At 40.5% G+C, this 12,816-nt stretch overlaps 1 protein-coding gene across 4 annotated transcripts in view; it reads left to right on the top strand.

Moving 5' to 3' along the window:
- The window catches only part of samd4a (sterile alpha motif domain containing 4A), a 90,545-nt gene extending 83,882 nt beyond the window's left edge, over nt 1-6,663 (top strand). For all 4 annotated transcript variants that reach the window (XM_039742033.1, XM_039742032.1, XM_039742031.1 and 1 more), the window contains exon 13: nt 729-6,663. In XM_039742033.1, the coding sequence (XP_039597967.1) occupies nt 729-757 (29 nt within the window). In that variant the 3' untranslated portion in view covers nt 758-6,663. The remainder of the gene's footprint in view (nt 1-728) is intronic.
- The last annotated feature ends 6,153 nt before the right edge of the window (nt 6,664-12,816 follow it).

The raw sequence follows: 12,816 nt of genomic DNA, 5'->3' as shown, positions 1-12,816 counted from the left end.
ATTCTAAGAGTCCCAATCAATCTATGCTAAATGTTAGTTTGTGGGAGAAATATATATACAATATTTATAGACATAGAAGTATACTATATGTATTTACTACACAGTCATATGAAAAAGTTTGGGAAACCCTTTTAATTCTTTAGATTTTTGTTTATCATTGGCTTAGCTTTCAAAGTAGCAACTTCCTTTTAATATATGACATTCCTTATGGAAACAGTAGTAGTTCAGCAGTGCCATTAAGTTTATTGGATTAACAGAAAATATGCAATATGCATCATAACAAAATTAGACAGGTGCATTAATTTGGGCACCCCAACAGAGATATTATATCAATACTTAGTTGAGCCTCCTTTTGCAAATATAACAGCCTCTAGACGTCTCCTATAGCCTTTGATGAGTGTCTGGATTCTGGATGGAGGTATTTTTGACCATTCTTCCATACAAAATCTCTCCAGTTTATTTAAATTTCATGGCTGTCGAACCTAAATACTAAATACTGCTTCACTGAAATCTTTGTTCAGAAAACACTCCAGTACTCAGATGTTCCTAGGAAATGAAATACATACCACTGTTATCTTTTTTTGTTGAAAGTAAATTAGAAGGGAGAAGGGTCCCCAAACTTTTTCATATGACTGTATATATGTATAGATTAATGTGTTCATAGAGATATAGCTGGCACATATACACAAGTATTTTTTTATGTACCAAATTATTTCCTGCGTTTCCAGATGGGGTTGATCGCACTTCAACTATCTGAAGCCAGCAACTGAAGACAAGAGTCTACAAATACAGAGCCGGCCATGTCGGAGTGCAAGGATGCCCTTCAAGGAGGCTGCTAGTCCACATGTCTGCCACACATGGCAATCAGAAAGTTTGCAGTACTCCATTCACCTTGTCACCATGAGCTCACTGCCATGCTCCCATTTGTTTTTGTCCTTTTCTTTTCTCCCACAGTGTGATATGAGCAATGAAAGGCAAGTTTGTGGGCATCAATGCAGATGTACGCCCCAAAAGCTAAAAAAAAAAAAACACTTCAGATGAGCATGGCGCCTCCTCTCTGGTTTGGAGCAGCAGTGGTACCTGTGCTGGTGCTACAAATGCACCCCCATCAGTGAGCCAGGTGATACACAAGTGGGCAGAGCCAGCAAAGCCAGAACCATTCAAGGTGTGCGACCAAAACAGGAGAGAAAGAAAGAAAGAAAGAAAGAAAGAAAGAAAGAAAGAAAGAAAGAAAGAAAGAAAGAAAAAGAAGGCATGAGAAGACAAAGTTCAATTTACTGCACTAAACATTCAGGAGTGAGGACATGGTGTGTAGTTAGAATCTATTACAGTATTGTTTACATAAAAGGAGGGTAATAAGGCCTTGGAGAAATCATTTAGAAATTGCATATGAATGTTCTTTTGTGGGGTGGGGTTGCATTGAGATTTAGTGCTTTTAATACATATCAATTTATATTTTTAGACAAAATCATAAAGATGAGGGTATTACTGTATGGTTTTTTATTAGGTGATCAATGTGACTGAGATAGGACTGTGGATGTTGATTAACTGAAAAAGCTGACTAGATGTTGTGAGGATAAAAGAAAGTAGTTTGGTGCATTGACCAAATGAGAGGAAGTGGGTTATTATCTTAACTTCTCATTTGCTCCCATATTGCATGTTGTCCTATTTTTTTCTCACTGAGTGATGCCAAAATTGGACAAAGCAAGTTTGAGCTTGTGCCACTTTCAACCCCACGCACCCTCTTTGGAACATGCATGAGGAATAGAGTTTTGGAGGGACTGAGCTTGGAATTACATATGACAGTCTCAGTGGTGAGGACAGTAAGAATAAAGCAGAGTTACAGGGTGTAGTCATATAACAGAATTAATATGACTGCTATAATATGCAGTGGTGGTGTGCTGGTCCTAGTAGATTTACCAAAGGACTGATTTGGAGAGGGTTAAATTCCAGGGATTTGCTGAAATGCAGCAGTTGAAGATGCAGGTGGTGAAGTCAAAGAGATTTAAAGAAAGTATAAGTGACAGGATGGCAGAAGTACTAGAGTATTACATAGTAATAGAAGCAGGTGGAGAACTATAGATGGATGCGTTCTGCTTCTGTCACTAACAACCTATCTTGTTATGTAAAGATACAGATGTGTGTGGAATTTATTGTGACAGGGAGTACTGTGACAGGGATGCCTTAGATTGTCATATGACACGTCCATGTAGACACAAGAGAATGATCCCATCCCAAAAACCAGTCAACTATTTCTTGGTATTAAGGGAGGGCTTGCTAGCCTTCCATCCTGAGCCATTAACTTGGCTCTGATGTAATGGATTGCTAGTTTTGTTTCTCCTCTGTGGCCCTCATTTCTCTTCCCTCTAACTGGAGAGTGAGGGCCATTAACTTGTGTTAAACAACATCCAACTCACAAAGCGACCATTTAACGCTTCTCTCTTCATATGGTCCCAGCTTAATTAACCTTTTTTGGCTGGCCAGTATACCCCATGCTGACATTAAGGAGTATGTCTCTAAGAAGGTATTTGTAATAGCTGAAATTGAACAAGGAGTCCCATGTGTCCTTCAGGAAGCCTGTCACAATATCTGCAGACACAAAGAATAGATTAGATAGAGAAAAACGTTTTGACCTGAGTCAGTAGTCTGTGACTTGACAGCCCACTTCACTCTTTCAGACGTGGGAATTTGTAGATAGTTTTTCTCTCCAACAGAATGTCTTTTTCTTTATTTAACCCAGCAGGGCATCATTGTTGTGAATTTATTTTAAATGCAGACATAGCCTTAAAAAAGAAAGGCGCCAAAAATGTTTAGTTTGTAAAATCTATAATTGAAGTACAAGTGTTATAGCAGGTCTGCATGCCAGACAGCATGTCAAAGGAATTATGTGTCAAGGGAATAAGGTAGCTACATATCTGGGGTGGTCAGCATATAAACAGCAACGACCAGCCCCTCTCCTGACACCACAGAGTTAAGCATATGTAAATGATTACTCCTTTTCTGCAAGTTATTATTCAATATGTTAGTTGTATTATTTAAGAACCCACAGTTGCTGATTTGCTATTTTTGTTGACCATCTAAAAATCACATAATCGTTGGTATGCTGGCTTTTCTGTTTTCCTTTACATGACTTGTATGATTTGAACATGATACACTTGGGTCTTGGGTAATTTGTGGGGTGGGGACAGTTTGCAGTTTTGAGATTACCTCGGTTGTTTAGATGTTAACTCAGGCTGGAAATGTTTGAAAGAACACCCCATCTGTTTATTGTGGGTTAGCAGAGGGGTGTTGTCTCATACAAAATTTTGTTCTGCAAAAGATGGTGGCAAAAACACCATGCTGAGCTGGAACAAAAGGGATGATGTTGGTCAGGGAACCTGAAAAGGTGGGGAACTCGGTAGTTGCAGGTCTCCATTTTAATCTGAACATGTGCAGCACGGGTTTGGACTTTTCATTCTGCAGATTACACTGCTTGGATGGAACCAGTCAATCTGGGATGGGCTCCAAGTGCAGATGTGTCTCTAAGTCCATTATTTTGCAAGGCTTGCCTATCAAACCATGATCACCTTGCTCATCCTAGTTTAGAATGCAAGGCAACAGCTAGCCAAAATAAGGCCAAACCAGCATTTTGGGGTGCTAAAAGACTCTTCGTTTTCCAAGAAACCAAATCACTACACAACTTTAAAGCTGCCACTGTCTGGGGAGATCCACATTACCAATCATGAGGCCTATGCTGCCTTGAATCTGTAGGCTGTAGTGTACCAGTAGACCTCACTATTAGAGTTTATTGGGGTGCTGCAAGTCCTCAGTTTATGTGGACACACAACATGGAGTATTTGTTAGGGCTGCAGTCTCATGGATCCAGAGTCCTGGGTTCAGAACCTATCCCAGGTACTGTGTTTTAGAGTTTGCATGTTCCTTACGGGTTTCTTTATATGAAAAGAAGGTTAAGTTAATTGGCAACCCTATGTTGACTCCTTATGAGTAACTATTCCATGTGATTATTTGACAATGCATACAGGGTTGTCTCCTGCTTGGCACCTGGTGCTTCTGATAAAGACTCTAGTCATGCAAATTGGACATTGATAATGGAAGGATGGAATTTGTGTAGATGTTTCCAATATCTTTGTAAATTAATTTACTGATTTCACTTTGATGAATTACATTCAGCAGGTTAAAACTGGGCCAGTGCTATTTGCTACTTCCCTTCTGAAGGAAAGAGGTCAACTATAAGTAATATCCAAAAGCGAAAACAGCAATATTTGCAAAATATTTGGGTGGCTGGCTTGTCTATTGAAGTTCTGTGTAAACTAATAGGCCACTCCAGTGATAGGTACCAACATGTAAGCTCTATCTAAACATTGCCTGATACCCACACTGGTGTCTCACATTAACAAGTAGCAAAAAATACAAGCATCATTCAAACTTGTGCCGGTGTCCATTTTAACCAGTCAATACATTTAAATTATGGTGAGAGAATCTTGCAAAGTTCTGACATAATGGAGTCTTGTAGCAATCTTGGGAACCTGAACACTCCACTGTCCCAAGAGACATCATGTGTTGGGTGTTTCGACTGTCTGCAGGGTCATTACATATCACTAAAAGACATCATAAATGCTCTTTTGGTCCAGCTTACTTTGCAGTTAGGGCAACTGGAATCCACAGTGTCCTTGCTAGAGAGACTCCTTGCAGAACACCTCCATGGCAGAGAGGCAGGAGTACATTACAGTTGTTGTCACAACAAATCCACCTTACAAAAACACCAGAGGCCATATTTTTCCATCTGTCTCATATGTTCCTAGGTAACAGCATGTGTTTGAATTTGTATACCCTGGCCACCATATAGGACTGCTGGGTTGATACTCAAAGTTCTCTGAAAGCTCATCTTTTGCACAGGGAATGAAATTCAAATAAAAGTGTTACAGTTTTTTTTAATTTTTTGTAACTTGTTAGAGGGTTATTCTATTTTAAAATGTTTGTTAAAAAAATAAACACATATTTTGTTTACTTGCCTAATCATATAATTAGACTATATTGCAGTACTGTGTTAATAGTGTTGTTCGTTCTTGCTTTTTATTTTTTGTTCGCATGACGTGCCGTTAAACTTGATTTGGCAGTGACTTGCATTCTTGGTTATATGGCTGAGCCAATTTGCCAGTGACCTTCTTTTTCTTATTGAACATTATTGTAACAGATTAGAGGGACTACTGGTACCTCTTCTTTGTTCCATTCACATAAGATGTACAGGGCAATGACTAAGTAATTAAGAGCTTTTTTAAGTTTAAGGACATGTCACACAGTTGAGGAATTGAAAATGTGGATCACAATGTGTTAAGTGTTTTAGTAGATAAAGATTGTAACTTTACAGAAGGGAGTCATAATGCTGGAGCACTTCACTGTGATACCGGAGCTAACCCCGTCACGGGCCTGCATTGACTGCAGGGTCACAGCTCAGTTTAGAGAGTATATGATACTAACTCAGAAAGTAGAAATAATTAAAAAAAAAACTATAAATGAGATAGAGAGAAATGCAGTTATTTATACAGATGCATGCTTTAAGCTGTGAGGCCAGAGATTTATGAGTGACATGGCAGTGCCTTTTCTTTATTTCCTTTGATGTTCACATAAGTGAAATGCAGCATGGTAACACATGCAGAAGACCTAGACCTACAAGGTGCTTTTGTTTAAATGCCAAGTGGATCCTGTCTAATGCTACCTAATAAATGGTCAGATGACCTTCCAGTCCATTGAAAACCTTGTTCCTTGTGTGTGTGTGTGTGTATGTGTGTGCGTGTGTGTGTGTGTGTACAAACACAAGTGTGCCAAAGGTGGAGATGATTGCCCCCTCCAGCAAAGTATGTGCTATTCTTGTGTGTGCATGTGCCTGTTTGCATGAGTGTGCTTTGGTTTGATAATTGCTCCCCTGGCAGATTAAATAAAAAAAATGAAAAAGGGAAGTTTAAGCAATGGCTTGTACTGTCCAGTTTTGCTTTGTTTGAGCACCCCTCTCTCTAACTAGGTAACTTTTACTGCCAGGGATCTGATATGGGTCAATAGGAAGGTGTTAAGAAAGCAACGGTGTGTATCTCCTGTACATGGTGGTTTATACCTGTTTGCAGCATTCTACTAATCAAATCTCTTTATCCCCTAGGAATTACTCATTGTCACATAATTTCTAGAGGAGCTTGAGCAATTTCTAAACAGTCCACTCTTTTTAAGCTACTTAATTCAAAGGCAAACAGTATTTGAAGGCAGCTATATTCTTGGGTTATCTGAGCAGCATAACTACTGCTGGAATAATCAGACTAACTTTGGTTATTTAATGCTGCAAATCACAGACTTTGGCAGCAATTATATTTACAAGGTGCAGAAAGGAATTAGGGGGTGCATAGAATGATCACTGAAACTGTGGCAACATAGAAGATTTTGGAGAACTGGTGATGCCCACCCAAGTGAAAAACACATTAATAAACTTTCATGCTAATATTGAGATGAGTCTATCTCATACGAAGGATCAGTGGAAAGGGAGATACACTGGCTGATTTGAACATGTGAAATGTCTGATGAAGTCTTCATTAGTAATTGTAAACTGTAAGACTTCTTGAAAATAATACTGTCTGAAATTTGAAACATCTGGTTTTAATAAAACTCTCCAGCCATTCATTATCTCAGATCTCTTTGTCATTTGTAGGGCCAACAACAACTGGTTAGTGGGGTGTGTTGATGGTAAGGGAAAGCAGACATGGACATCTAGGCAGGTCAATTATTTATCCATATTCTAACTCTATTAATCCAACACTTAGTGAAGGGGAGCTGGAGCTTGACCTTGGCAGGAACCGAAGCAAGAAGATAATCTGTCCAGGACAGGATGTCAGTCCATTATCTGGGCACAAATAACACGCACTTGGATCATTTGGGTAGAAAAAAACACAAAAATCCTAATGGTTCCTTACCTCTAAGCAGTACTTCTTTACAATAAGAGATGCCCATGGATACAAACTCTAGTCTCCTTCAAAAGATAGGTGAGTATATGTAGCTGAGATAAAGAGGGAGAATAAAACAAAGATCTACTTCTCCAGAGGTTCTTTTCTGGAATGGCAGACTAAATCTCTAGTGTGCCATTCCATAAGCAATGTATTGGAGCCCCACAGCATAACCACTCTGGGGCAAGTTTATTCCAGGACGAATAAAATCGAATATAAATTTTCACCAGTTTCAAAATATTTAATACTCTTCCTGTGGTCAGAGAATACTTTTACATGCTCCTCTTAATGTGGTACCTGTCTATTCCATGTGTACATTGTTACTTATTTGCTGAGGAAAGGGAAATGGACCACCAGAGAGCGAAACAGGGCATACTGTATGCACTCAGAACTAAATGCACCTGTGTTAAAGATGGCTGTCAACATCCTAAAAATGCATCCTTCCATACACAAAGACTAGCTGTGTTACCCAGATTTGCTCAGGAAATCTCTTAAGACAATGGGCCTCAGTTTTTGTGCTGCCGTTTAATCAGAATATTAATATTAGAAGTACTATTTAACTAAGCACTTTTCAATACATAATATTTTCATATTTTTTACAAAGGGCTAATTATTATTTGTATGCAGTGTGTTGTAATGGTTAAGGCTTTGGGCCTAGGACTTCAAACCCCGAGGTTGTGGGTTCAAATCCTGCCACTGACACTGTATGACTATGAAGAAGTTACTTCACCTGCCTGTACTTCCAACTGGAAAAATGAAAATTGTATCTAAAATATTGTAAGTAGGTTGGCGTAAGTGTGTCATGGCATTATTGGGTCATTGGAGCTGCTTACTCTTTGAACATACAATATCCAATTGCCCATGAGTAAAACATTCCTGCATTAGCACAATTCCTGCATTTTCTAGCGACTTGGCTTTTGTGAACAGTCATTGCAAACCACAATTTTACAGGAAATCGTATTCTTTTTAGTTGAAATGGGTAATCAGTAGAAATAATATGAAATTTAGGTATACAGTATATTCTCATTATTATATGTTTATGGTTTTCATTTGTTCACTCTGTGTTATTTTTTGACTGCTGTGTGTGGTCTTATTTAGTCTGCATATGCAAAATCTATATATAAAGAACTAGCAAAATACCCGCGCTTCGCAGCGGAAACATTTTATTAATAACGTAACATGATTGACAATGTAATTGTGTTGTCATTGTCATGAGTGTTGCTGGCATATATACTCGTGTGTATATATATATATATATATATATATACACACATATACATACATATATACATATACAAATATATACATATATATATATATATATATATATATATATATATATACACATATACAAACCGATTCCAAAAAGTTGGGACACTAAACAAATTGTGAATAAAAACTGAATGCAATGATGTGGAGATGGCAAATGTCAATATTTTATTTGTAATAGAACGTAGATGACAGATCAAACGTTTAATCCGAGTAAATGTATCATTTTAAAGGAAAAATATGTTGATTCAAAATTTCACGGTGTCAACAAATCCCAAAAAGTTGGGACAAGTAGCAATAAGAGGCTGGAAAAAGTAAATTTGAGCATAACGAAGAGCTGGAAGACCAATAAACACTAATTAGGTCAATTGGCAACATGATTGGGTATAAAAGAGCTTCTCAGAGTGGCAGTGTCTCTCAGAAGCCAAGATGGGTAGAGGATCACCAATTCCCACAATGTTGCAGAAAGATAGTGGAGCAATATCAGAAAGGTGTTACCCAGCGAAAAATTGCAAAGACTTTGCATCTATCATCATCAACTGTGCATAACATCATCCGAAGATTCAGAGAATCTGGAACAATCTCTGTGCGTAAGGGTCAAGGCCGTAAAACCATACTGGATGCCCGTGATCTCCGGGCCTTAAACGACACTGCACCACAAATAGGAATGCTACTGTAAAGGAAATCACAGAATGGGCTCAGGAATACTTCCAGAAACCATTGTCAGTGAACACAATCCACGTGCCATCCGCCGTTGCCAGCTGAAACTCTACAGTGCAAAGAAGAAGCCATTTCTAAGCAAGATCCACAAGCTCAGGCGTTGTCACTGGGCCAGGGATCATTTAAAATGGAGTGTGGCAAAATGGAAGACTGTTCTGTGGTCAGGCGAGTCACGATTCAAGTTCTTTTTGGAAATCTGGGGCGCCATGTCATCCGGACCAAAGAGGACAAGGACAACCCAAGTTGTTATCAACGCTCAGTTCAGAAGCCTGCATCTCTGATGGTATGGGGTTGCATGAGTGTGTGTGGCATGGGCAGCTTGCATGTCTGGAAAGGCACCATCAATGCAGAAAAATATATTCAGGTTCTAGAACAACATATGCTCCCATCCAGGCGTCATCTCTTTCAGGGAAGACCCTGCATTTTTCAACAAGATAATGCCAGACCACATTCTGCATCAATCACAACATCATGGCTGCGTAGGAGAAGGATCCGGGTACTGAAATGGCCAGTCTGCAGTCCAGATCTTTCACCTATAGAGAACATTTGGCGCATCATAAAGAGGAAGGTGCGACAAAGAAGGCCCAAGACGATTGAACAGTTAGAGGCCTGTATTAGACAAGAATGGGAGAGCATTCCTATTTCTAAACTTGAGAAACTGGTCTCCTCGGTCCCCAGACGTCTGTTGAGTGTTGTAAGAAGAAGGGGAGATGCCACACAGTGGTGAAAATGGCCTTGTCCCAACTTTTTGGGATTTGTTGACACCATGAAATTCTGAATCAACATATTTTTCCCTTAAAATGATACATTTTCTCAGTTTAAACTTTTGTTCCGTGATTTATGTTCTATTCTGAATAAAATATTAGAAGTTGGCACCTCCACATCATTGCATTCAGTTTTTATTCACGATTTGTATAGTGTCCCAACTTTTTTGGAATCCGGTTTGTATACAGATATATACATATACACATATATATACACATATATACTGTATATACACATATATATATCTACATATATATATATTAGGGGTGGGACTCGATTAAAAAAATTAATCTAATTAATTAGAGGCTGTGTAATAATTAATCTTGATTAATCGTATGTAATCACACATGAAAATTTGCCCCAAATCGCGAATGTTTTTTTTTTTTTTAATTTAAAAGGGTTTTAGTGGGCGACAGAATCAAATAATAGACATGGATATGAATATTGTAAACTCAAGCTCTTTTAATTTCTGAAAAAAAAAAATACTTTTAAACTGCATTTCAATTCAAAACAGAAACAAAAATATCATCCCTGGCTAAAATTGGACAGAATTAAAAAATAAAGTGGTATTCTAAGTACTTTAAGTACATGTTCAGAATGGCATTGTCTTTAAATAATAATAACAAAAATTTTAACATAAAGTGCAGTTTTTCTTCTTAAAAAAATAAGGCAGAAACATAAAAGGTAATTTGACCAGCTTCACCTTTAAACTCTGAGTAACCTTAGCCAAAATTATTTTGTACATTAGGCTAAAACAGTGTGATCATTGAACTATTTGTAATTAGATGTAATTAGAATTACTAACGGTCACGGAAGTCCAATGAGCCCCAGTAAGAACCACAAAGTCCGCTTTCTGTAATGCATCTAATTTTGCTTGCTTTTCAGTGTGCACAAAACCATGCTTTTATCAAGGCTTCCGTCGGGTAGTCTTTTGAAATAAAATTTTCCTCTGATCAGTCCTAGGAACGCGCTTTATTCCGACTGTTAACATTTTTGTAGCTCTGATGTGTGCATCAATGTAATCGATGTACCAGGAAATCATGCATTGAAAAAAGTTCCAAATTGCTTGGAATTGAAAGTGTGATTAAATGCGTTATTTTTTTAACTCGTTATGGAGTACATGTATCGAAGCTTCTCAGCTGTGCTTGTGCTAAGAAAAGGAAACATTTTAAAAATAACGTAACATGATTGTGAATGTAATAGTTTTGTGACCGTTATGAGTGTTGCTCTCATCAAGGATTTGATTATAATTTCTTTCAAACAGGTTCGTATTTGGACAGTGCACAAAACCACGCTTTTATCAAGGCTTCCGTCGGGTAGTCTTTTGAAATGAAATTTGCCTCTTATTAGTCTTAGGAACGCACTTTGTATCCGTTATTCATAAAGCTTCAATTGGTGATCTGTCTTTCTGCGTTAACCACATATTTTTTCATACGTCTCAAACCAAGGGGATGCGAGGGTAAAATGAATCGGGAAGCGCGCGTACATACTTAGTGCACCCCCTCTTGGGAATCAAACCTCGGACATCGGCGCTAGAGGCGAAGCCTCTACCATTGCGCCACGGCGTGTGGTTTGTCTATTTGAGAGTATGTATATCGGGGTATATATACATATATACATATATATATATATACACATATATACATATATATACACATATATACATATATATACATACATATACATACATATATACATACATATATATACACATATATATATATACAGTACATACATATACATTGTAAACAAGGCGCTTTATAGCGCCCGACCCGGCATAGAATAAGCAGAGGCGTGTTCACACTCACAAATATTTATTTTCTTCAGCTGTGTGACACGTCTTCCCCGTGCCACACAGCCCAAACACAGTCCAAAACACAAACACAAAGAAGCCAAACACAAACCCACACTTTCCTGCTCCACCACTCCTCCCAGGCAACCTCGTCCTCTTCCTCCCGATTCTGGCCTCGATTGCTGGGAGGCAGGCCCTTTTATGCCCCACCCGGAAGTGATCCAGGTGCCTGACCAGCTGGTCTTAATTGCACCTCCGGGTGGGGCTGATAAACCGTCCAGTGTGGTGGCTGGAACTCTGCAGCACCCCCTAGCGGCCACCCCATCTCCCAACCGGGCTGCTGTGGTGGACTCCATGTCCCATGGAGCCACGGGGGAGATTGAGGAGGAATCCAGTGCCAGGAGACTGCCCCAAGCGCCCCGGGAGGTATTGCAAAGTCCATGATGGCTCCCCCGGGACGTATGCATCAGAGGCGTCCCGGCCGGGCATGGGACCCGGCTGTCCGTCACATGGCCCCTCCCTCAGATGAGGCTTGTGGGGCTCATCGGCCTGCCCCGCGAGGGCCGGTCTTCTCCAGGATGGGGAGTCGGCATTCCTGGTTCCGCGGCTGCGCCCTGTAAAAACAGAATAAACAGGTCTGGGGCGTTGCCCGATGTCCCTCGGGACAAGCCCGCCAGACATGGCCACCGCGGCCACAGTCATAACACCGCCGACTCCCTCCAGTACGGCCCCTCTGCATGCGGAAGCAGGCAGGGAACATCTGCCCCTTCGCCCCCTCCGAGGAGGGCTTGTGACGGTTCCGCCCCTCTGCAGTGCAGCCCTCCTTCGGCTCCAAGCTGTCAGGCATACACTGCTCTATGTACAGGGGTTTCCGGTTTCCTCTTCCGTTCCCCTTTTCCTTTGGGTCGCACTGGCGGTCTGAGTCCCCTATGAGAAAAGGAGGGACCCGCGCCTGCGTCCCTTTGGACTGCCGCAAGACTGGCGCTAGCGGTCGGGGCGGGTTGTTTGGCAGCCGGTTTACACCTGCTGCCTCCCGGAACGCTCGTCCGCCTTGCTGTCAGTCATCACAGCAGCCTCTCGTGTGGTGGGCGGGTCCGCCTGACAGGCAGTACTAAGCAACACTGCTGCCGTCGCGTCCGCCCCTTTTCTCTGCGGTGCCGGCTTCACTTACCTGCACGCTCTGTCCTGCCGGTGGGAGGCTGGCCACCCGCCGTCCACGAAGCCATTCAGCCAGGGCCCGCACGGATACCGAGCTTCTTCTCCAGCCCCTCCTTCGCCTCCGACAGG

Source organism: Polypterus senegalus, chromosome 18 (assembly GCF_016835505.1).
Source record: "Polypterus senegalus isolate Bchr_013 chromosome 18, ASM1683550v1, whole genome shotgun sequence".
Taxonomy (NCBI): Eukaryota; Metazoa; Chordata; class Cladistia; order Polypteriformes; family Polypteridae; genus Polypterus; species Polypterus senegalus.
The sequence above is the reverse complement of the archived record's forward strand: the minus strand, read 5'-3'. Positions and strand labels throughout refer to the sequence as shown.